General features: G+C 37.5%; 1 protein-coding gene across 2 annotated transcripts in view; it reads right to left on the bottom strand.

The window, feature by feature from the left end:
- Nucleotides 1-5,647: 5,647 nt before the first annotated feature.
- LOC139952232 (E3 ubiquitin-protein ligase MIB1-like) overlaps nt 5,648-26,068 on the bottom strand; it is a 142,605-nt gene continuing 122,184 nt past the window's right edge. The window contains exons 13-21 of one of the 2 annotated variants that reach the window (XM_071951296.1): nt 19,417-19,549; nt 15,250-15,336; nt 13,697-13,855; nt 11,706-11,887; nt 9,449-9,638; nt 8,467-8,545; nt 7,323-7,409; nt 6,418-6,521; nt 5,648-5,800 (exon numbers count right to left, since the gene is read on the bottom strand). In XM_071951296.1, the coding sequence (XP_071807397.1) occupies nt 5,660-5,800; nt 6,418-6,521; nt 7,323-7,409; nt 8,467-8,545; nt 9,449-9,638; nt 11,706-11,887; nt 13,697-13,855; nt 15,250-15,336; nt 19,417-19,549 (1,162 nt within the window). In that variant the 3' untranslated portion in view covers nt 5,648-5,659. The remainder of the gene's footprint in view (nt 5,801-6,417; nt 6,522-7,322; nt 7,410-8,466; nt 8,546-9,448; nt 9,639-11,705; nt 11,888-13,696; nt 13,856-15,249; nt 15,337-19,416; nt 19,550-26,068) is intronic. The other variant, XM_071951297.1, reaches the window with a different exon arrangement.

Below are 26,068 nucleotides of genomic sequence, written 5' to 3'. Positions count from 1 at the left end.
GGAAAGCTTCCCTTAAAATAATGTTACTTGCTGGGGTGCTGTAGTTTTTGAGAAATGAGTAAAACAAGTCACAACAATTATTTTAGCATTTAAAACATTTTTGTGACATTGTTTTACCCATTTCTCAAAACTATAGCACCTTAGCTAGTAAAGCGTACCACCATACCAACACAAACACATTTTTGTGGGCCACCAACACATCTTTAATAGTTTTTTTAAAACTCTGAATTTGTACATTCCGCTGGACAAAGAACATAGATTCACTTTGTTATAAAATATGATAAATGTGACCCGCTCTGTGAAAATGAGTCAGATGTAGGCAATTTCAGGAGTTGAGTTATATGCATGGCTGGAAAGAACACATCAGCAGCAGTAATTTGGTATGTGTCTAAGCTTTGGGGTGTATCGCGTTGCTGAGTTATTCCTGTTTGAAATTAGCCACTACACCATTTTTTTTTTAACGAATTACAAGTAAAATGATATTTTAAACTACTATTGTGTGCAAAAGGATACAAATTAGACATAAGTATGATCACAAAATTGTTGTATTCATAGCTTTATTGCCTAGAAGTAAGTGTTCTAAAGGTTAACCATGCAACTAAAGATCTTAAAAAGAAAAACAGATTTTTATATTTTTGTATTATTTTTTTAAAACATTTTCCACATTAAACTGTCCACAACTTAATATTGTATTGGGCGACATGTGACTCATTTTCACAGAGTGGGTCACAAATTTTGCACTGTATAATATAAGTATACAGGTATAATGCTCGGTGTCTTACAAACTACCATGCACAGAGGTTCCTATATTTTAGCAGCAAGTACACTAACGTTTTTAGTATGTGTAGATGTTAAATTTGCATCGGGCTAAATATTAAGTTCACTTTGTTAGCTACATATGTACATGTACATGAGACTCTGAAAGTCTTGCATATCTACATGTACATACATGTAGTACATATATATTGGAAAGCGTGCAGTAGGCTTCAATCGTGCAAAGCCTCATGTAGGCCTACATGTATGTATATACACATTTTTAAAGTCACAAAAGCGTACACACTTCAGTCTAGCGAAGTCATGTTATCGTGTTGATTCAGCTGAAGTTGTAATTGCAAACAGCTTTTATAGTCACGGGGAAGTCTCAAATCCTAAATAAAATTGTCAGAGGCTTATTCCCAGACTTTAACTGATCAGAAACTGACTGTAGACTAACCAAGAGTCTGCCTATAGATGGATTGCACATATAGCGTCATCGAATGCCATAATGGATGATAAACAATGGAAAAGTGCACGTGTGTGGGTGAGTGCGCACAACTCTCGGCCAATAATTGGGGAGGTTAATTGTGCTTTCTGCTCTACCTACAGCCAGGCTTCTGATGAGTGATACCCAAGCTTACATCCGTATGGACTGTAAAGGGGGTAACCCCTTTTCAGCCCCAGGAGTAGGTGGCAACAGCCCCCAAAAAAATAGTTGTAGCCCACACCTAGAAGTGGCCTTCAGGACTTGTGTGTCTGGCGACTTCAGAAAAATAGATAGCCTTTCACGAGTGCACATTTCACCGAAGATGGTGGTCAATGACGTCATGTGCAATCAACAAAACACATAAAATGTTACCAATATCAACAGTCAATTGACATCAAATACACAATGCATTGTGAATCATGAATTTTATTTTCAAATTACAAGAACTAAACCAAAATACAGATACATGTACTTGCTGCCATATTATGCAAATAATACTGAAATGCTTCGATAGGCTATTTTAACATTACAAGGGTCAATTTCATAAAACTACAAAGCATAACAAAATATATGCTAGTACATAAATATCTTTCTTTGGGGTTTATAAAACAAACTACTCTCATCACACTGTTGTAATTAACCCTTTTCTATATTGGTGCTACTAGTTTTGTTGAAGGAACACGTTGCCTTGGATCGGACGAGTTGGTCATTGAAAAGCGTTTGAGCCATTTATGGAGTCAAAAATTTGACTCAATAAATGGCCTACCTTGTTAGTGGCGAGGTAAAAAGAAAACCACAGAATTTCAAGGCATATTTGTGTAGATCATTGTATTCTACTTTTACAACATCTTTCTACTCATATGCATTTATAACAAATGGTTACTGAACGCTTTTCAAAGACCAACTTGACCGATCCAAGGCAACGTGTTTCTTTAACAGCTTGATGAAATTGGGCCGAGCTTCTATTAGTTTAATAAACATTCCTCGTGTTCCTAGACTTATTTCTGTAGAATTCAACTACAAGAACACTTCTTTACATTATTTTGTGGGAAAGGTTACGGACCAAACATGTAGGATGGTTACAGGGACATGATTAGGTCAAAGGTCATGATGAATTTGTCACTCCCTAGAATCTAGTACTATTGTTGAACCTGGGTAACAACTTGAGATGAAAGAACATTGGTTAGTTCCTTACATTTTGACGTTATCGCTCCCAGTGTATTACAAAGAAGTCATTTGAGTACCAGTTCGGCTTTTGATGTCACAAATTCGCAAAGAACAATTCGGAGGTTGGTTTGTAACAAGCATCTATTTAACTACTTTCTGCTAGCAAAAAAAGCAGAGTACCAGTTACATGTATTGTACGTAATATTGTGTTTTGGCTGTTAACCTTATTCTGGTAGGCAATATTTTGTTGTGCTTATGTACTTCTTTTGCTTAATGTAAAAGGTGATGATTCATAAATATATTAATTTTTTCGTGGAGGGTTCTTCCACAGAGTTGTGCCCCGCAATAGCAAAAACTTATAAAGTGACGAACACACTATCAACATTCTTTTTTATTAATTTTCAATACATGTGTTTTTCAATGCATTTGTTTTTAAAACTTAACCAAACCCTGGCCATTTTTCTTTTTCTAAGACACATGATGAAAATGATATAGTGATGGTGAAAGTTTTTATTACTAAACTGAAAAACAAAACAAAATCTGCTAAATTAAAAATGGCGGCATAAACGAAGGGTCAGAGTTCATAATACATTAGAGGTGTCTAAATACATATTTATAATTCTATGTACCTATACAAATGTTCAAAACATTCTATCATACATGTACATGCAATATTTGGTGGAGAGTTGACATATGATTTGGAGTCGTTTTCCCATAGTTTGTATTGACAATAGTTTGCTTGTTTTCGTTTGTACAAGTTTCAAAATTCAAATTGAGGATTTACAAGTTGAGGGAAAAATACCACAGTAGAGATAGATCTACCCTCATCTGCCACCACAATAGAGGTTGACAATAGGAAATCGTTGGTTTAACATCAAGAACAAAGTTTTGTGTGTTTAAAGGCCTGGACACTATTGGTAATTACTCAAAATAATTGTTAGCATAAAAATTTGAATTTGATTTCGAGACTTCAAAATTAGATTCTGAGGTCTCGAATTTAAGCATCTGAAAGCACACAACTTCGTGTTAAAGGGTGTTTTTTCTTCCATAACTCGCAACTTTGACGACCAATTGAGTTCATATTTTCACATGTTTGTTATTTTGTGCATTTATGAGGAGATACACCAAGTGAGAAGACTGGTCTTTGACAATTACCAATAGTGTCCAGTGTCTTTAAGGCTTTTACAAAAATCAAGCCGTTTTGTCACATCCTTTGAAACTTTTTGATGCAAAAGTGATCAATGAATACAATTTGCATAAATTCTGTGTTTGTAGCCCCCTTTTTACACTTTACGATTTGCTTTCACAACTTTCATATGTACAATTTCACATATAAAAAACCATCACAATTCTCCTTTCATAATTTTTTATAAAGTTTAAATATTTATTCACAGCCCCAGTCCATGCAATCTTGACTGATGTCCAAGGATTAAATTCAGCTATTTTACCTGTTAGAACATCCATAAAACATAAAATTTTGCTTTTCATCAAACTGCTCTTAGTTTATAAAAGATAATTTCTCCTGCTCATGATTTGAATAAAGAATCCTCTATCATTATGAAGGTGTACAATCAAGAGCATGGACATTAATTTTGCAAGAATGATAAATCTGAATACTTTTAAACGAATGTTGTAACGTACAGAAAACATTGAACATTGGTTTAGAAGCTTCCAAGAAAATAACACATTTCTTAGTAACATTATTAATTACTCATAAGTGTGTTTCCTATGATAACATTACTAGTTATCACAATAAGGAGAAATATAACGCTTCCGCATCTAATATCCAATAAGACCAAAGGACAAGTTAAATATGCGACGCGCAAGAGTGCGATAACAAATTTATCTTAAAGCAAACTTGACGCACAGATAAACCTAAATACATTGTTTTGGAACAGCTCTACAATTTGCAGATACTAAGCTTCTGATCGACCAATCAGAACTGAGGATTCAAGTTTGCTTGAAGATAAGTGAGGAGGGTGCACTGTAGCAATTTACAACTGAGCGTAGTACACTATCCACTGTTGATCACTGATGTCTTGGGCCAAGACTATGTGTTGACATGAATTGATGCATAGGCTGCACTTACCAACACCCTCAGCATTAGTTGCAACAATAGCCGTTGCTGCTAAAGCGAATAGTTTGCGACTTGAAAGTAATGAAAGTAATGACACAATTTGCAGACCAAGCACAAATGCAGGGCACCTTTTCAAACAACTGTCAGTACATGTACTCTGCAATTTATTTAATACATTACATAATTTATAAATTATAAATCCTACCTAAACAAAATTAAAATTCTATCGCTGATTATAAACAATTCCCTCTCAAACATTTTGATAAACTGAATCAAATAAAGCCTAGCCCATCATGCATGACAGAGCCCTTGTTGTCATTCAGTGACTCGTACGTGTAAATACAATAAATATAAATTGGAATCCCCTTCGATGTACAAACTCTGGAACAATTTAAACGCCTTATCACCCCCCCCCCTGTTAAAACTTTGACTAAATGTTTCTTTTGACTCTATTGATTGTGTAAAGCGCATTGGGATTCAGTGTAAGAATTATTTTGCTTGTCATATGTTTGCTTGTGCGCATGTGAACTCTATAGTACAAAGCATTCTTCGATAACGTAACACAGCTAGTGCAGATATTTTGCGCTTGCACATAGTACAGTAGTAAGCAGAAAATGGTGATAACTTCATTCAGTTTATCATGAGCTGAGAATGTTACTGCCAGATGTAACTGATGGGAACCGTGACATCACTTAATTACAAAAGAGTCGAATGGGTCAAATACTGACAGGCACAAAGTGTATGGAAGAAAATATAACATCTTAACATCTTGCATGAGAATCAAATGCCAGTGTACATTATCACATTTTCAGTATGAAATAAGGGCAAATCTCAAATCATATTCAGATGTTATTTTACAATATTGTAATAAAACAATAACAGCAGTTAAAGGGCATTTGTATAAAAGCGCAACTTACTATTATCACCCAATATGTTGTGGAAATCGGTGTAAAACAAATGTGCAAACTCCAATGCAATACACAGAAGTTTGCCTGCCACAAAATAAACAGGTCACCCTTTTTGCATCTGCATCTGTTTGCTACTGTGCAACCTGCAATAGGCTGGATATCTCTCGAACAAGGATGAACAGTGTGGACTGCCTTTAGTACAGTAAGATTCATTTCTCTATATCCCTGGAACAGGGAAACGCTGCGGTGTACTGTGGACTACCTTTAGTAAAGTAAGATTCGTTTCTCTACAGACTTTCTACATATGGGACATTCAGACATTCTATCTCCACACAGCTGGCATGTTCCATGGCCGCACAGGAAGATCATGTTCTTGATTCGATCCAAACACACAGGACAAATAGTCTGCAAAAAGAAAAAGCAGGAAATAATGAGTAAGGCATTCCTGCATGGATAAAGTACAATTTGACTGATGTTTAACAAAGAACTTAGACCTGTGGACAAGTCATTAATGGTCTGCCGCGGTGAGATAGTCGAGTTGTGGCGATGCTCTCGCGAGATCACTGCTCTCGCGGGAACTGCTGGTTGCCGACTTCTACAGCCCGTAAATGGGACCCTAGTCGTGAGAGCAGTAGTCTTGCTGACCAGCAGTCTCGCAAGAATACCGCGGGAATCATGGGGAGATACGAAATAGAGTCAGAACGCTATCGCCGCGACAGACATTTAATGAGTTGTCCACAAGTCTACAAAGAACTGTGTACTCGAAGCTTTCACAGTCCTGCAAGGATGGAAACAACAATCGGAGTAGTCACTGCTCATTCTATAAATCAGCCAGCAGGTTTGGGTGTCACAACCTACATAGGGTACACACCCATGACATAGGCCATTTTAGAAATGTACATGTAGGATACATACATTAAATGACCTGTATCAGATACAATCCCATGACCTCTGGATAACGATGAGTAACTTATTGAGATAGCGATGAGTAAGTAAAAGAGATGAGTTACATGTACACTCACCTGCTCTTTGATATCCTGCAGTTGCTGCTCAAGTTTGTTAACTTCACTGTTAGCATTATTCATTTTCTGTGGTTTGGCTGTGTTGTTAGAGGCCACAGTAGGAGCTGGAAATAAAAAATATATAAAAGGGTTACCACAAATCTCATGGAAAATACAATTATTATAACAAAATAAAATGTATATATTTGGTTTGCGGTAACATAATGTGTGTATCTTATTGCTACATGTACATGTACATGTAGGTAAATTATGCTCTTTTGAGAACTTGTCTTGCGTTATATTCTACTACAGAGTAGATAAAATAAAATGTCACAGCAGTTTGACAACAATAGGGCCAAGATACCTTCACATACTGAGGCAGCCTTAATTGATGACATTTTCTGGTAATAATTTGGGAGAGCCATATTGAATCACAATATGTGCACAAAATAGTAATAGTAGATGTAAGTAGGTATTGTTTGAAGCTTTGCATGGTGTGGAGAAATAAGAAGAAACTATAAATGAATAGTAAACTTGCGGGTACAACCATGTGTAAATCTGTTTTGTGGGAGTATTGGCTCTGAGAAGAGTCGGTTTGGTCTCGACGTTTCGAACAGTACATGTATACTCTGCTCGTCTCACTTCTCCTGAAGACGAGTAGAGTATACTGTTCCAAACGTCAACATCGAACCGGCTCTTTTCGGAGCCAACACTCACACAAAAGAGATTTACAAATGGTTGTACCCGCAAGTTTACTATTTATTTATAGTTTCTTGCAAGCAGATGTAGTGTTTTAACATTGGCAAAACTCATTGCTGAGCGTTGCTACAAACACTCAATCTCCAACTTGTCAGTTTTATATCGTTATTCACGACATAGTGCTATAAAAGAAGTCAAAATAGAAAGGTTGAATGGTTATCCCTCACCTTTTCCTCCGCAGCAAACAACAAAGGGGATCAATTTATCAATCTGGCATCTACACTGTACACACTTCTTCATTAGGCTGGCACAACCTGTCAACAACAACAACAACATGAAGATAGAAATTTATAGCATTCGTTTTGAATGTGAGACTTCAAGTAACAAACCTTAAAACCAACCAATGTGTTTGCTAAAAACCAGCAGCACCAAGACTGTTGTTGGGATTCAGGGTGGTTACAGTGCTAAGTCAATATCTATGAGATGTCAGGTTTTTTTTCAGTTCAGTACAACATTTATTTCCAATTCCTCAATCAATATAAATACAATGTTAGCAAAGTATTCAATCCAACTTAAAGGCACTGTAGCCGATTTCACGAAATGCTAGGATTAATCATATCTCGAGTTAGGGCGAGTAACTCGTCCTAACTTAGGATGGGTTCAATGCTTCCTAACATCTTCGGATACGAAACTGAACCCGTCCTAAGTCCTAAGATTAATCCTAAGTCAGGAAGAGTTTGGTGAAACCGATGGCTGGACACCTTTGGTAATTGTCAAAGATGCGAGATTATAATAGAAGGAAAAACACCCTTTTCACAAGTTGTGTGCTTTCAGATGCTTGATTTCGGGACCTCAAAATCTAAATCTGAGGTCTTGAAATCAAATTCAAATATTGTAGTTGTAAACTACTTCTTTCTCAAAAACTACGTTAAAAAACTACGTTACTTCAGAGGGAGCCATTTCTCACTTGCTTGTTACCAAGTAAGTTTTTATGTTAACAATTATTTTGAGTAATAACCAATAGTGTCCAGTGCCTTTAACTGAAATAGAGTTTTCTGTTAGACTCTGGGCCCAATTTCATAGCGCTGCTTAACGGTAAGCAAATTTGCGTGCTTACTGTAGCAGAAAAACTTGCAAAAGCCTCACTGGTTAGCAGAAAAATTGGGCGACCATATTGCGTGTTTACCGTGGATTTGCATTGTGACGTCATGTATTTTCGTGCGGTAAGCACCGGAAGGTTAGCATGCCTTTTAGTGTGCTTAGGGTCAGCAGCGCTATGAAATAGAAATCGCACAGTGAGCAAAAAATTGGCCGCTAAGCAGCGCTATGGAATTGGGCCCTGGTTGACTTGTTAAAGTGAGAGTTACTTACCATCACATGCACACATGTGACCACAAGGCTGAAATAACGTAGAAGCCTTCTTGTCTGAACAGACTACACATTCCTCAATCTAAAAGAAAACCAACAAACACACGATTGTTATAATGTCACAGAGAAATTCTCCCGCAACAAATTTCACTACTCTTATCATCAATGAGCGGTCGCATCGAGATTCCATGCACAACGTCACGCCAGAGGTGGTTATTCATCATCATGTTTGGAAGGTCCACGATTTCACTACTCAACAAATCATTGATAAAATATAAATGTAAGACAGACTTAAAGCTTAAACCTTAAAGAAAATGCAGGACTAGTCCTTGCTTTCTAGTTGAATACTTGTAATTGTTTGAGTCTTACAAATGTTGCTTCTCATTCCAATGTTATATTTTAGGTTTGTGAAACACCATGTGTGTATCTACCTGCTGGGTAGATTTTGTTCTCTTGAGAAATTGTCTTGCTTAATATTCTACAACCGTGGAGTAGATTTTTCAGAATTGGGGAGACTTCTCAGTTCTAAACTGAAATGTCCTACCTTAGTGAAAGGTAGGATAAGCGGTCGGGACTACTACTTTAGCTTTAGTGGATCGAGGGGACTTTTCGTTATTTACTTCACTATTACAGAGTGAGTTCTTAATTGGTCTCAACATTTCGACTAGTTTGCTCTAAGTCATTGTCAGGAGATGCTCCATTGTTGTTTACAAGTGTATACTCAAACAATGAAGATCTGGGCCCAATTTCATGAATAAAAACAAATCAATGCTTAGGTTTATGGATACAGAAATATCATCGTTTCCGAAATTACATTTTTCATGTGACAGATATTGCTTTTTGCAATGAGAATTTGCTTGCACACTACACATTTCTAAAGCCAGATCTAGGACTCCAGGCCTCCAGAGTGAAAATCAGAAGCACAAAAATACCACAGGAAGACGCATCCTGTTTGAGGCATATCTGTTGGTTTTGCTGAACTTACCTTAGTCCTGGACTGCACCTGGTCTTTACATATCAAACACTTCTTAACCCTTGGTGAGCAGAGAGAACAGGTAGCAATGTGACCACAGGGTCCAAATAAAGTATCTCTCTTCATATCGGAACAAACCATGCATTCCTCCAGAGATTCTTGCTCCATGGTTGGTATGATTCGGAGGTTAGAGTTCATTTGACTATGGAGAAGAACAATGAGATTTTCAGAAGTGCTGTTTGCTTGTTCAATTTTAATTAAGTCTGGAACAATTATTTCATTAGGGATACGGTTGGTGCGATGGATACGTCATCATTTTTACGTCATACGCTACTCGCTATCCGCTATAGATGCAGACGACACTGATATCCTGCTTGCTACATAAAAAACACGCAGGAAACTCAAACTTCTAGTAATTCTCCTGTTTTTGTTTTCAAATATGTATGAATAGTATCAAAATAAATGAATCACTAAACATGTTACATATGTGTCATTTTGTTGAGTACCAGTACCGGATTTGAGTAAACAATGCACGGTTTCTTCGTCATTTTCCTCTAAAACTATGAACATAATCTCATCTATGGAGGCGCCATTATGAACAGCGCCAGCAAGTGCTGTGCTTGAACAGCAAACTGCACCACCAAAACGCTGGGATTGCAAAACAACAGAAAGGCTGCTAAAGGTTAAAGATAGCTTAACATTTGCGTATGCGTATCCGTTCCAGTTGTTTCAAGTTGCTTGTCTGATCGGCAGCATTACGCTACAGCACCTTGTAAACCATATTACATGATGCTATAAAGGAATAGGTCTAATGCGTAGATTCACAAACCTTGCAGGAAGAAATATTGAGCTCTTTGATATGCCCCTAGGGGTGTGATAAAGTGCTATATAACAACTCAGTGTTATTATTATTATTTTTATTTAATCATCTGCTTACCAACTTAATAAGATTGAGCCCTAATGTTTATGAAACATGTTTACTGTAGCAACAATGTGTACAATGTAGCAATTACATGTATGTCAAAGCTTGTTAAAAAAAAACCAAAAACTGAAGATATACATGTAAGAAGATGTTTTTATCATATAATGAAATATACTAAATCTAATGTGTACAAGGTTTGGGTTTTGAGTGCCTAATTGATACATTGAACCTATAATGAAATGATGCATGGTTAATATAATCAGATCATGAATGCAATTATCAAGCAATCAACTTGTTTAGCTACTTGCCGCACACAAGGTTCCTTTCTGGGAAAAACCTTACTAGAGTCAAATTGAAATGACAAGCGAACAACCTACAGGTTTTAAATGGACTGTTTATGTTTAGCATTGGGATTTATCCAAAATGTTTTATGCCTTGACAACTCAGAAAATGATACCAAATTTCAACAAGATCTTGATGTAATTGGTGCTTTGAAAATTATCACCATCAGGCTAGCGATTTTATTTAACCATTTCACATTGAGTTTTCGAGAAACATATTCTTGAACAAACTTTCAATAAATATTAACAGACGGTTAAATTCAAATCTGATGTAATACATAAACAGCGCTTCTTTGATGAGATGTCCTAGCCCATGATACTGAAATGCCGATGGCTTAATCATCAGAGTTTGGGATTGATGCCAAGTCATGGCACTTAATAATAATAATACTAGGTTCTTAGAGCACTTTATCACAACCCTAAGGGGCGTATCAAAGCACTCAGTATAATGTCCTGTAAGGTTTATGGAGCAATGTTTGAAGTATGGATGAGGTCTATTCCTTTTAAGCATCCTGTAATGGTTTACAAGGTGCTGTGGTGCACTATGCAGCCAATCAAACCAGGAACACCAGGGTGAACCCCTTCTCTTTTTGATAAACGTACTTAGTTCTTTTACATGCGTTTTATACACAACACACAGCTGCTCTCAGCTTAAAATGTTAGAAGAAAAACAACCAAAAACCACAAACCCCAAACCCCTCTATTTTAGTACCAGTGTGTAACACAGGTACCTGATCATTATGCAAAGCTGGTTTGTGTTATTAACAAAATGCTGTGCATAAATAGCCTATTGACTCCTTGCACATACGTCATACGCGGCGACTGTGCAATGCTCACTATTTTGGTGGGCAATGGGTTTACATGTAAACGATGCATCGCCTAAAATGTGCACTTCACTGAATAACGCACAGTGACATCGCCCACCAGTATGGCGCATCCAAGATTATTCTGATGATGACGTCAGGTGAATTGGGTCAATAATTATTATCTTCAACCTAAAACTTACCAGTTGTTGTCTGAGTGGCATTTAGCTAAAACTCTGCAGAGGTTGGGATCAGGGCATAGGTCCATCGGTGATTGACCCTTCTTATTCTTAGCATTAAGGTCAGCTCCATTTGCAGCTAGGAAGCACGCTATGGAGGCGCTACTCTTCTTATCTCCTGATTGGTTGCCTAGACCCATCAGCAGCTGGTGGTTTCAATGAGAGAGAGAAAGTAATCAACTGTAATAATAACAATAATAATAGATAAATCTTATATAGCGCAAAACATAACTGGGAAAAATCTCGATGCTTTTGAAAAAACTGAAAATTACAAAGAACAAGAGAAAGAAATGGTGGAGTTTTGTGGTTGGATTTGTACGGTGTGTTTTGAATGTCCCGTAGGTCAGATAACTATTGTATATTTCCAGGCAGGAGGCTCTAAGTCCCATTCATTCTAGTTGATGGTCATGAGCAATAAATTGGTTTTCCAAATGATGGTCAATATCATAAGGGCATCTTGTACAAAGACTACCACGGATACCTGGTTGATTTTCTTCTGCTGGACACCCAACAACAACCCCAAAAGAAGTGTCATCACACTAATTAGAGAACATTTTGATTGCTGGACCCAATTTCATGAATCTGCTTACGTAAGCACAGAATCGGCGCTTACGGAAACAGGTAATTCTGTGCTTACGGCACAGCGGCAAATTTTGGCTTCTGCGTGTGTATAATCCGCGTTACTAGGCATTCTACGCTAACAAGGCTACTGCAGAAATTCGGGATCGTATGCGCAGAATTCGGTGGTAAGCAGAGCCATGAAATTGGGCCCAGGTTGTGTCATGTTTGAGATTTGTGGCTTAGCAAAATTTTCTGCTCAGCAAGCTCTTTTAGTTTGACTCACAAACACCTGTTGATTCAATGACTCACTTATAAACAATGACTCAATACACAGATTGTACAAACATTGGCTTGATACTCTCTTACCATGACTTGTGGCTCACTTACAGAGTACCAACAACTACAATACTCACTTATCAATACTAATACTAATAATAATAATAATAATAATAATAATAAGACTTGTAATGCGCACATATCCACCCTGCTGGGTGTTCAAGGCGCAGTAAAACCAAAAACAAAACAAAAACAAAACATAGAAAAACAGACACAACAAAATTAGTCCTTGAAAACCTGTGACATAAGATAATTTTTGAGAAGAAATTTGAATTTTGTGGTACAAAGACAAGATCTAAAATTAAGTGGTAGAGAGTTCCAGATGCGTGGCGCGGCTGAAGAAAAAGACCTGTCACCCCATGAGTGTCGAGTGTCGGTTCAATGAGGAGAAGCATGGAACTTGATCGAAGATTCCTTGATGAAGTGTAAACTTGAAGCAGTTCAGAAATATAATGGGAAGCCTTGCCATTAAGAGCTTTGTGGACAATGAGCATCAGCTTGAAGATTATTCATAGAGAGAGAGGGAGCCAGTGTAGTTGTTACTGACTTAAAGGAACACGTTGCCTTGGATCGGACGAGTTGGTCAAAACAAAAGCGTTTGTAACCGTTTTTTATAAAATGCATATGATTGGAAAGATGTTTTAAAAGTAGAATACAATGATCCAAACAAGTTTGCCTCGAAATTGCGTGGTTTTCCTTCTACTGTGCGAACTAACATGGTCGGCCATTTATGGGAGTCAAAATTTTGACCCCCATAAATGGCCGACGTGTTAGTCGACGAGGTAAAAGGAAAACCATGCAATTTCGAGGCATGTTTGTGTGGATCATTGTATTCTACTTTTACAACATCTTTCTACCCATATGCATTTTATAAAAAACGGTTACAAACGCTTTTCAAAGACCAACTCGACCGATCCAAGGCAACGTGTTCCTTTAATACTCACTCACCTACAATGGTTCAATATTCAATTATCAACAATGACTCACTACTCATTTGTCATAAATGACTCAATACTCACTTATGAACAATGACTCAATACTAACTAATCAACACTCACTTGGTTCTTTTTAACAATCCTTGTGCTCACCTTGCCAACATCTTGCATGTCCTGCAGTTGACGCAGTTGTGACAAGGTGTGATGCCTAAGAGCCTCATGTAGTGGTGTGTCGCCATCCTTGTCTGGGATGTCTAGTTTAGCACCAGCCCTCACTAACAACTGCGGCAGAACAAACAGAGGAATGGAGTTAGTAAGTTTGCTATTTCTAAAAGCCTAGCCCCTGTCCTCATGGTCCTACACATTTGAACTAAAGCCTAGCTATTTGAAATGAACACTCATTCATTTCCTTCAAGCTCATTGCAATGCTGAAGAAGCTTCATTTTTCAATTATGATAGAAAAACAAAATTCGTTGTTTTTTTATATATAGACCTTATGCGTTGACGTCATCAAGCTGCCCTCTTGGAGGTAAAACAATGACAGAACAATCGCAACACACAGATTTGTACGCGCAGCGCACAGGATTGGCCAATGATCAACCTTCTTTTGACCTCAAATGACATCATGTGCATAAGGTCTATACACTCAGTTCTCAACTCAGTTCTAAAGGCTACCCTGGGATTCCCACCGTTGAGGCTGTTGCCAAAAGGACTGACAAAGACGATAGTTGGGTTTAGGGCTGAGAAAGACTATTTGAGGCCTCGGATACAAATATTAATCTTTACCCATACATGCCTCTTTGAGGCACAATTTGGTTGAGGGTTGCCTTTTAGTACAAAGCCAAACCCAACAGCACCCTCCTACTGGTCCATCAGTGGCTATAGTCTGATAGTGCAGAGTCAGTCTAGTGCATGCAAACTGGTGGTGAGGCACTGTACTGTTCACTCAAATTGCAGTTGGATTCAATGTGCATCTGTGTAGTGCCTAAGTTTTGCAGGTTGGTCAATTTCTTTTTTAATAACCACTTTCACTTCACCACACTGCTCAAGTCACCAGCCAGTGACAATAACGCCTTTTAGTTTGTGAGATGAACTGATTAAGCTCCACCCTCCCCCTAAATACATTGTTGGGATGACAACCAAAACAGCATGCCCAAACGTCCGACAATGACTGACAGGTGGATTGTGGATTGCTGCTATGTGCATTATTTACTGAGGCGTAGTGCACCAGAATGTTACAGAAAAAGATGCACAAGTTGTCTGCACTGACTGTGCATAAAGGCACCACTGACACAAAGTTGCTTTGGTGGGCGGGGCTTAATCTACTACTTTTGGTGTTTTGTTTTTCCCTCAGATTTGCTAACACATCTGTTCGAATTTGTGTCTGTCAGAGGTCTTAACACTGTAATTGGCTGACCTTATTTACAACTAAGTTTCCCAGCATACGAAGGAAGTGAGCCCTCTAGAGTTTGACAATATTTTAATCTTCCTACAGAGACTGAGTGTTTTATGTACATGGGGAAGGGGTTAAGCATTTCCAACAAGAACACCAATGGTTTGTTTTGGAAGGTTAAGATGGAGGGAAGGGTGATGGAAAGGGGTTCATTCTGATTAGCTACATGTATAGGCATATAGGTAGACTAACTCCATGCTATAGGTAAGAGTCTGCTACTCACCCTAACAATCTGAGTATGTTGTCTCTCCACAGCTAGATGCAAAGCTGTCTGTTGATTCACATTCTGAATGTCCAGGTTAGCATGACCCTGTTATAATAAAGCAATCCAATACATCAGTACATTGCACTACAACAATCACTTTCTGGTTATAAGAACCACAAATCCTGATCAAAACACTGTGCTTAGAGGTGTGAGGAGAACTCATAAAGCTGTTAAGCAGAAAATACTGCTTAGTAAATACTTTGCTAAGCAAAACCTTAGTGGTGCATTAGTTGCAACAACTTAAACTTTATGGAGTTTTAGCTGGTAACCAGTTTCTGTGGCAAGATTTGTCTGTGTTGCTTACCAATTTTTTTTTTTTAATGCTTACAGGCTTTATGAAATTGAGCCCAGAAGACAAGTTTTTAGTATGCAACCAGAAACACTACAATAATATACCTCTGCTCCTTCAAGATCGTTGTTTTACCTGGCAGTGTCTTACCCAACGACAACAGTACCTCAAATAGTCACACCAGAATTCCAGCCCTCATTCTATGACAGAACATGAACACATCACACTAGACCATTCCACTACAAAATTAACTTATCTTTCTGCAAAAACTGTGTCCTGGTTTCTGATTGGCCAACTGTCTTGGAATACAAACCAATCATACATGTAGCTTCAAATCGCACAGTGAAAATTTGATGCTTTATTCACATAAATCAACACAAACACCCTGCAAATCAACGTCTTGGATGTCAAAGTACATTTCTGATTGATAATTTGAGCTTCATACACAACATGAACAATTCTTCACAATAAGACCCCGACAATAAACATGTTTCAAAAATTCTACTAGAGGTTCAATGAAACTTGGTTGTTACATTATATGGATGCATTTTGAGGTATTTGACCAGAGTTCTTAAACTGGATATTCATGTATGCATCAGTATCGGACTATCAACAGTCATTTGTATTCAGGCTGAGCTAGAATGGTCTGCATGTAAAGGTGTTAGGATGATGTGGTGTCATCGTCAGGAGTTTGACTTTGCCTTATATTTATGTTTTTTTTCTTGTTTCTTCTCAGGGTTCCCTTGCAATCCCCTCCGGGCTGTCTTGTAGTTACATCAGACAGGCAGACTATACTTGGGATCATCTTACCATTCCTTTTTAATGATACAATGATAGCTGAATTTGTTGTGTGTTACTTTTGCCGAAGGCAGTACATGTATGTTATTCATGGTGTGAAGATCAAGTTCAAAGTTCACACAGCTGCTAACCAGTTAACATTGCCTTACAAATTTGCTTTCTGCAGTAGTTAAGCAGGAAACCAGTCATATACAATAATACTAAGAATAATAATACCAAGCAATTATAAGGCGCAATACAAAATACAGACCGCCTAACAAAGGGAGGGAAACAAAAGAAGAAAACAATCAAAAAAGGAAGCAAGTTAGGAAGGTTGTTGAAACAAAAAATGTTGTTAACTGTGTGTGAACATAGAAACACACCAAACTGTAATATTAAAGACTGTCTTAAAGGCAGTGGACACTATTGGTCATTCCCTCAAAATAAATATTAGCATAAAACCTTACTTGGTAACGAGTAATGGGGAGAGGTTGGTAGTATAAAACATTGTGAGAAACAGCTCCCTCTGAAGTGACGTAGTTTTTGAGAAAGAAGTATTTTTCCACCAATTTGATTTCGAGACCTCAGATTTACAATTTGAGGTCTCGAAATCAAGCATCTGAAAGCACAGAACTTCGTGTGACAAGGGTGTTTTTTCTTTTGAAGTTATCTTGCAACTATTGAGCTAAAATTTTTATAGGTTTGTTATTTTATGCAGATGTTGAGATACACCAAGTGAGAAGACTGGTCTTTGACTATTACCAATAGTGTCCACTGTCTTTAAAGCTAGAAAGATGAATACAGGGAACCCAGTTAAGGCCCAGCTCTACTGAAGGAAAACTGTGCCACCACTACCTTCAAAGTTCAAGGCTTGGAATACAGGGAACCCAGTTTAGGCCCAGCTTTACTGAAGGAAAACTGTGCCACCACTACCTACAAAGTTCAAGGCTTGGAATACAAGGAACCCAGTTTAGGCCCAGCTCTACTGAAGGAAAACTGTGCCACCACTACCTACAAAGTTCAAGGCTTGGAATACAGGGAACCCAGTTCAGGCCCAGCTCTACTGAAGGAAAACTGTGCCACCACTACCTTCAAAGTTCAAGGCTTGGAATACAGGGAACCCAGTTTAGGCCCTGAGCTCAACTGAAGGAAATCTCTGCCACCACTACCTACAAAGTTCAAGGCTTGGAATACAGGGAACCCAGTTTAGGCCCTGAGCTCAACTGAAGGAAAACTCTGCCACCACTACCTACAAAGTTCAAGGCTTGGAATACAGGGAACCCAGTTTAGGCCCTGAGCTCAACTGAAGGAAAACTCTGCCACCACTACCTACAAAGTTCAAGGCTTGGAATACAGGGAACTCAGTTTAGGCCCTGAGCTCAACTGAAGGAAAACTCTGCCACCACTACCTACAAAGTTCAAGGCTTGGAATACAGGGAACCCAGTTTAGGCCCTGAGCTCAACTGAAGGAAAATTCTGCCACCAGTACCTTCAAAGTTCAAGGCTTGGAATACAGGGAACCCAGTTTAGGCCCTGAGCTCAACTGAAGGAAAACTCTGCCACCACTACCTACAAAGTTCAAGGCTTGGAATACAGGGAACCCAGTTTAGGCCCTGAGCTCAACTGAAGGAAAACTCTGCCACCACTACCTACAAAGTTCAAGGCTTGGAATACAGGGAACCCAGTTTAGGCCCTGAGCTCAACTGAAGGAAAACTCTGCCACCACTACCTACAAAGTTCAAGGCTTGGAATACAGGGAACCCAGTTTAGGCCCTGAGTTCAACTGAAGGAAAACTCTTCCACCAGTACCTTCAAAGTTCAAGGCTTGGATTACATTTTCATGTATTTGATAATTTCATTACAGCTTCTACTATCCCAGTAAAATGACTTCCAACTTAAAGGACATGAGAAATTATTACATTAAGTTGATCAGCAATTTGTGACAACGTCAACCATTCTGTTTTGATTAGTATTGGATTCTTGGAAGAACATGGGGTCTTGACTCATGTTAACAACGCCCCTTTCCTTAGAACTGTGACTTAATATAAAATCACCTGCATAAAAGGTAGTAGAAATCATTTTCTTTTCCAATCAGCAAACATTACATTTCTGATAGACCTCTTGCACAACATGAAACACGTGAACAATACACATCAACCATTTCTGTCTTTTTGGGAGTCAATTCCTTTGTGCACATATTGACTCACAAATTGACTCCCAAAAAGGCAAAGAGGATGAGCGCATGCATGTGGATGCGTTGTGAGTTATGCAAGGGGTCTAAAAACACACCAGAAAGAGACCCCAATCCAGTAGCGTTAATCCTAAGAATCAATGTGCTTCCCGACTGCACATTATCTTAGTAGGGTTCTCCAAACAAGGATATTAAAACGGTTCATCATCTTGACACTCTTAGGTAATTCACCAACTGACTGCCATCGTTGAGGTCAAACAATGGAAACATGCACTTGCAGCGCAATCTCAATTGGAATAAAATTTTACCCTGATCCTGATCGGAACCCATTCTTCCAAAACATTTATGAACTGTTACTAATCAAGACCCTTTTTGAGTGACAATCGCTTGTCATGTTCGCTTTATGTCGCTGTCTTAATGGCACTCATAGTTCTTCAAAATGTTTCATTTTTTTGTCAATGAATTTCCTGCAATTAGGAATGTACATCCAGCAGAGACAATGCTGCAGTAGCATTGAGGTATGAATGCTTGATTCAAACTAGCCAAATCAGAATACAACAGAATAGGTGCTAAAATGCAGCAACTGTCTCAAATCTGTACATTATTCATAGCAGATGAGTAAATATAAAAACACTGAGGTTCCAAGAGGGTAGAGCCGACAGGCTGGTATACTTTACAATGTACGCCAACGCAACCGCCGAGTGAATAATGACGCAAAACCTAGAGATTACCATATCAATATTTTGTCACAGTTGAACCACGGATCCAACCTACACAAAATTGTTGACGTCAAATTTCCCCCTCCACATTTGCGTAAAAGTATAAATCATACAAGATGGTGATGTAATGTGTGGTATTTGGGACCCACCTGGTTCACTAATAGCTCAGCCACCTCTACATGGTTGTTTAAGGCAGCCAGGTGAAGCGCCGTGTACCCATCATCTTTCTTCTCATCCACAATCCATGGTCTCGGCAAACAGGTCAGCAGGATTTTCATAGCACTAAACAAAAGAGAAGAAGCAAAAAGATAAACAAGTGAATGACATGACAAGATTGGATAAAAAAGCTGAAGTTGGTACAGGTCAATATTTGGATCTGAGACGACTTTTGAGAATAATCTGCTCTTGAAGGCCTCTCGCATAAATGTTTTTTTGACGATGATATCATGAGCATAAGAGAGTATACTAAAAAACTCCTAAAAGGCGGTGGCTCTGTTTTGAGCCATCCTTCTACCCCCCCTCCCCCCACCCCCGACAAAAGGTCTTTACACAGTGCACTTTTTAAAATTTTAACCAAAATATCTATCTCACTTATTCAAAAGGTCTCACTCCATCAAGCAACAAAACTAAAATGGCTTACTTCTTGTTATTTCTTCAAAAACAAGGAGTTATTTTGGTACAAATTGTCATAAATTTCCTTTTTAAAACCATACGATTTAATCACACATCTATATGCTTTACTTTTTCTTTATGGTATATGAAGTAAATTCAGTTCACATTACAGTTCAGATAGTTATTCTCATTCTTTTTAAAGTAAGACTGTAAAATGGATTTTCAAATTCTCAATGAAAGATGGCCAAAAAAGGACAACAACAAAACGTCAAAACAAATTTATCAGAAAAAGAAAGATTTACATGTACAATAATAACTGGGCATGATTGTCAGACAGCCAAAGCTGGTAAGAAATTGCACAAGATCACATCACAGTGACAAAATATGTTCCTAAGACACTTTTAGAGCAGAATATCGTTTCTGTTGGAATAAAAACTCCAGTCTTAAAATTTCAGGAGAATTTCTTTTCACAATTTTTTTTTCAATTATGTTATTTTCTTTCATCTTGCATGCTTCAATTTGGTGTGTGTTACATGTACATTGTAGCTATTACATTAGAAAACACTTCAACCAATAAACATCTGTAGTAAGTAAAATGAAAAAGTACATAGTTCTTAATAGTATAGTTTCAATATAATACTGACTCTCTGCACTCAAAACAAAACCTTCTACAGGGTACAAGTGAGACACACACTACCCACAGCAAGCTATACACCAGGTACGACAGTGCTCCTCGATGGAGAAAAAATGTGAAGGAAAAAAAAGAAAGAAAAAAAACCCCGTCACAATCCAATGGCAATTTCCTTCATACAAATCCGACTGAATTTCCCATTAACACGACAACAAAAGTCCACTCAGGGGAAATTTATTCTCACAAGAGAAAGAGACAAGCCTTGGAGGCCTTGAACTAGCATTTATATGGAGATAATAACACAACATCGGTTTGGACTGATTGTAAGCGCTAAGAACGTAAATGCAAGACAATATTACTGTAGGAACTGAATGTGACAGCAAAGGGGGATATTGAACCAGGCTGAATATTCAATTCAAGATACTGATTTTCTAGACATGTACATACTACACTGACATTCTCTACTTTCATCCTAAGCTTTCTTCAAAATTATGGCTTCAAAAAGCAATTCTCATGAAACTATTTTGGGTGATCTCGGTGTGAGTTTTATGACTGCCATTCTAAGTCAGAGGAAACTGGAAGTGGAGAGGCAGTTTATTTTGAGGCCACAAATCCGACGTCGTTAATTAATTTAAGATGGAATTTCTAAATTAGAAAATGTAATTTTAGAATGTCTGATTGCAGACATTTCTGAGATCTAAAATGTTAATGATGTCTAGATGGTATGCCGAGTGTTAATAAGATGCACAACGTGCTCTAATAACCCCCCCCCCTGCATTGTTCTGTACTGTATGTACGCGCGAAGTTACTGGACGCGTGAAGTTACTGGACTGTGACATCACAAAGGACGCCTGCACTCAATCACAAAGTCACTACACGCTCGCGCTTTGAACGTGACGTCACAAACAACACATGCCCCAACCCATGGGTACCCCAAAATTTACCCCAGGATGCATCATTTTAGCAGGGTGCGGGCACCACTTGCCAAACAACAATGGCGGCACCCATGTGATTTAAGCGCTTTTATAATATAGATGTCTAGATGGTATGCCGAGTGTTAATAAGATGCACAAAATCAATCCAACAATAAAGCATAACTCATTGTTCAAAAAGCCATTTTTTCCTTCAACAAACAAACATTTCACATCAAGATTCTTCTAAGACTTCTTCAGAGACATAAATTAATAAAGAATTCATAACTGACTGGAATTCACAATCTTTATAATTGATGAATAGTGAAGGTAAAATATAAAAAAAAACTGTGTGCTTTGCCATGGAAACCAAACACAATAAAACACATAATTGAATTATGGTAGAAAATATTTTGTTAAACAAAATCTATATTTATATATATATAGTGGTGGTGATGGGGTTGTGGACTATGACGACAATGAAACCAACGCACAACTCAACTCACATATGGCCCCGACCGGGAATCGAAGCGGGGTCACCTTAGTGAGAGGCGAGCGCTTTACGCACAAGCCAACCGTGCCACCCAAAATAATCACACAGGGTATCCTGTGGCTTCTTCAACCCATTTAATAATTTAGTACAATAAGGACTTATAAGAATTTTAAAAACTTGATCAGTACTTTAAAATTAGACCTTCTATCAAATTATCAACATCAAAGGTATCCCTGTGTGATTATTTTGTTTAAAGACACTGGACACTATTGGTAATTGTCAAAAACTAGTCTTCGCAGTTGGTGTATCTCAACATATGCATAAAATAACAAACCTGTAAAAATTTGAGCTCAATCGGTCGTCGAAAGTTGCGAGATATTAACAAAAGAAAAAACACCCTTGTCGCACCATGGTCATGCGAAGTTGTGTGCTTTCAGATGCTTGATTTCGAGACCTCAATTTGTAAACTTGAGGTCTCGAAATCAAATTCATGGAAAATTACTTCTTTCTCAAAAACTATGTCACTTCAGAGGGAGCTGTTTCGCACAATGTTTTATACCATCAACCTCTTCCAATTACTCGTAATCAGGAAAGGTTTTATGATAATAATTATTTTGAGTAATTACCAATAGTGTCCACTTCCTTTAACATATGTGGGCACATGCCTGGATTCTGTGGTAGCTTAAACACACAAACAGTCAAATACCATCTCGCATTGACATTTACGTCATCAAGCGTTGGGTAAATACTATGTTTGGTATCGTATAGAATATCTACATTAAAGAGCTGGATGGGTATGAATGGCTAACTTGCAATAACTTGTTGTGATGAAATGGATAAAAACACAGCCATGGCGGGAAATAACATCTCTCCCATGAAATCACTGTTGCTTTATTTCAAATAAACAAAATAAGCCCATATGGCACACACAAAACATTGACTATTTTGAGTTTGTTTTGACCAAAACAACTGGGCCCATTTCATAGACCTGATTCAGCATAAAAGAAGCTAAGCACAACAAACTATGCTTACCAGAATAAGGTTACCAGGTAAACTACCACGCCACATGCACAAGTTGTGACTGGTATCCTGCTAACTTTTGCTAAGCAAAACATGTAGTAAGCAATAGTTTCTGCTTCAGCAGCTGTATGAAGTAGGGCACAGGTTTGATGCACGGTTTGTTTATTAACTAGAGGATATTAATTAATTGTGAGAGATGGTGGAGTTCTTTGACTAATTACCAATGTACCAACCATATCTTAAAAAGGCTTTTGAACTGTCTGTGTTTGTACAGCATTCATGTAAATGGATGTCCAGGTGTATGCTTGCTTGCTTTCTTACATGGTGTAGAAGATAATGAAATATCTTTGGTTAATCCATAAGGGTGTTTCAACATGTCAATAACAATATGACATGAAAGTGCTTTAAAGAGTCAATCACTTAGCTGAAAAATTTGAAGTTCAAAAGGTTGCTTGATTGTGCATATATTGCTTGACAGGCATCAAACCCTTCTCGTTTAATGGTTAGCAAGTATCGGAATAAACAAAAACAAATTAGACTTAACTGTTAACCGCAGACAAACTGTTAATTTTGAGTAAAAATGAGTACCCATACACCATAAAACAAACTTTTTACAAGGTTGATTTCAATACATATTGATGACACAATCTTTTTGAAAGTTTGAATCACTGTGTAATTGTGTTGAACAGTTCACATAACTAGATACGGCCAATCTGCCATCAACTAATTTCATAGCTTTTTTTTAAAGAGGGTCGTCCATTAAAAGGCCAATAAAAGTAAAAGGCTTCAAGAAAGATGGAGGGAGAGCAATAGGAATATTATAAAAGATTAAAAACTAAACATTGAAACTTGCTGGAATAAACTGAAGATGAGGTTGTGTGTTAAAGAGTAGAGAAGCAAAAACACTAAATTCAAGGTTACAAATCAATATATCATGAAGCATTTTATTCTGACTGATCCAATGGTTATATGTGAAATATTTGAATATAGACTTGGCAGCAGTTCACAAAATGCCATGTACTAATATGGCACTGTCTCACACTGTGCGTAGGGCAGGCATGGGATGAAACAGGGCTTTAGAGAAAACAGCTATATTTAGTCCCAACAATCCTTTAAGAGAAGCTTTGGTCGGTGAAGGGACACGATATACATGACCTCAGGAAATATTCAATTTTACACAAAGAGTAAAACATTGCAGATGGAGAGGGCTGTAAGTGCTATAAAGTACAATCTCATGTAATATATTTGACTGTGTGTGGTTTATGTGTGTAATTTTGTCCACTACACAAATCTGTTCTTCAAATCTCTAATTGCAAATTTCATGAAGATGTAGCTTATGCTCAAACCCGTTATATTTTTGACATTTGAGGCTTACATCAAACGGGGCAGCCTACAAGTGATTTTATTTCTAGATAAATCTTTCAAAATATTCTTACTATTCTTTCGTTCATTTGTCTTATATTAAAAAACAAAATATTCTTGAATAGTTAGCATTGAATGTTATTAGCTATATGTTGGTACCTGGGTTTGTGGTTGTAATAGTAGTAATTACCAAAAATGCTAATTGTTTTTACGCCATAAATGACAATGAAATTAATTATCAGCAGAAATTATTCTAATTGCCAACAGTGTCAATTAACATGCATAGTATACATGTTATTGCACTGTTACCAAACTTGTTATAGTCCATAATAAGTAACACTGGCCAGTAGCAGAAACAGTAGGCTTATGATGTGTAGTAACATTTGAAGAAAACAATTGGATTCACAGATGAGCCTTATTTAAATTGTAACGTCTGGTGTACAACGACTTTCTTGATTAAAAGTGACTGTTTTGATTGGGAAGCTTTTTAAACTTTGAATCGTTCACAATCAGACCACAATAAAGACAGTAGTGCTGCCCTGAACATGTATTTTTGGTATGGGACAAGCAACCTTCAGATTGTGGAAAAATCAAGTGTTTTTTTGTCACATGCCTTGTGACAAAGCAAAATAATCTTAAGAAAGAGAAATTCAAATTTATCTTGGATTTGTCTCAATAAATAACAGTACCGTTCTTGTTAAAATATTGATCGCTTACAACTCAATCTTGAAAATAACATAAAATATAGCAAATTGCGCCACAGCATCTTGTAAAGCATTACATGGTGCTATCAGAATTAGGTCTCATAATTCAAATGTAGTCCCACATCTGGCAGGAAATACTGTATGTTACAGCGCCAGGAGAGCCACTGGGTGACGTTCATGTGCGCTTTATAAGAAGCCAAAATTATTATTAAAACTTCCCCCATCTCTGGACATACATGTAGCTTCCCACGTAGGAAAACACATGTTAATTTGACAATTGTATGTCTATCTTCCAACTAATCTGCATGAAACAACATTATCCATCAGGAAAAAAATTTGATCCAAATTGCCAAACTATGAATGTCAAACTAGAAAACAGTTTTTAAAAAACCCTCAAATGTTTGATTGCAGTGATCAGGATGTTTTGAACATGCACAAATTCTATAGCGAAATATAAACCGCTTGTTTTTGTTTATTGCTAAAATGTGACCATATGTTTGTTGACGACAGACGGATATAAATGTTTGCTTCAATGCTTCCAAATTAATGTATTATCCCTTTAAGTAAGTCAACTCATGTGAAATGAAAAAGACATAAATTATGACTCTGGAGGATTGGTTTAGTATGATCGTGAGCTTTCAGATTGAAACTAATAATTTCTCTCCCCTCTGCGATTCACAATCCTATCATTCCTCTTCATAGACGCTATTCTTAAGGTCAACATGAATGTATTGACAACTATAACATAAAGGCACATGCATGTCTAATGTAAAGGAAGACACTAAAACTTGTTTAAAGCTAAATTGTAACACAATTGTGTGCAATGACTTGCTTGTTTTGGTGTGAATGTTTATTAGGTATTATAAATACCTAATAATTGGCAGATAATAATTGGCGATAATAATTGGCGATTTATTAGGTATTATAAATCATCTCAGTTGCTTCTCCTTTGAGTTTTGTGTAAAGTCATTGCTGCCCTTACCTTTGACATTAACTCATTCTCATGGATCTTCACGAGTTCCAATCTTTTAAAATTTTGCTTTTTAAATTTTCAGTATACTTTTATCA

This window comes from Asterias amurensis, chromosome 20 (assembly GCF_032118995.1).
Source record: "Asterias amurensis chromosome 20, ASM3211899v1".
In the NCBI taxonomy this organism is placed as follows: Eukaryota; Metazoa; Echinodermata; class Asteroidea; order Forcipulatida; family Asteriidae; genus Asterias; species Asterias amurensis.
Note: the sequence above shows the minus strand (reverse complement) of the source record. Positions and strands in the feature narration are given on the sequence as shown.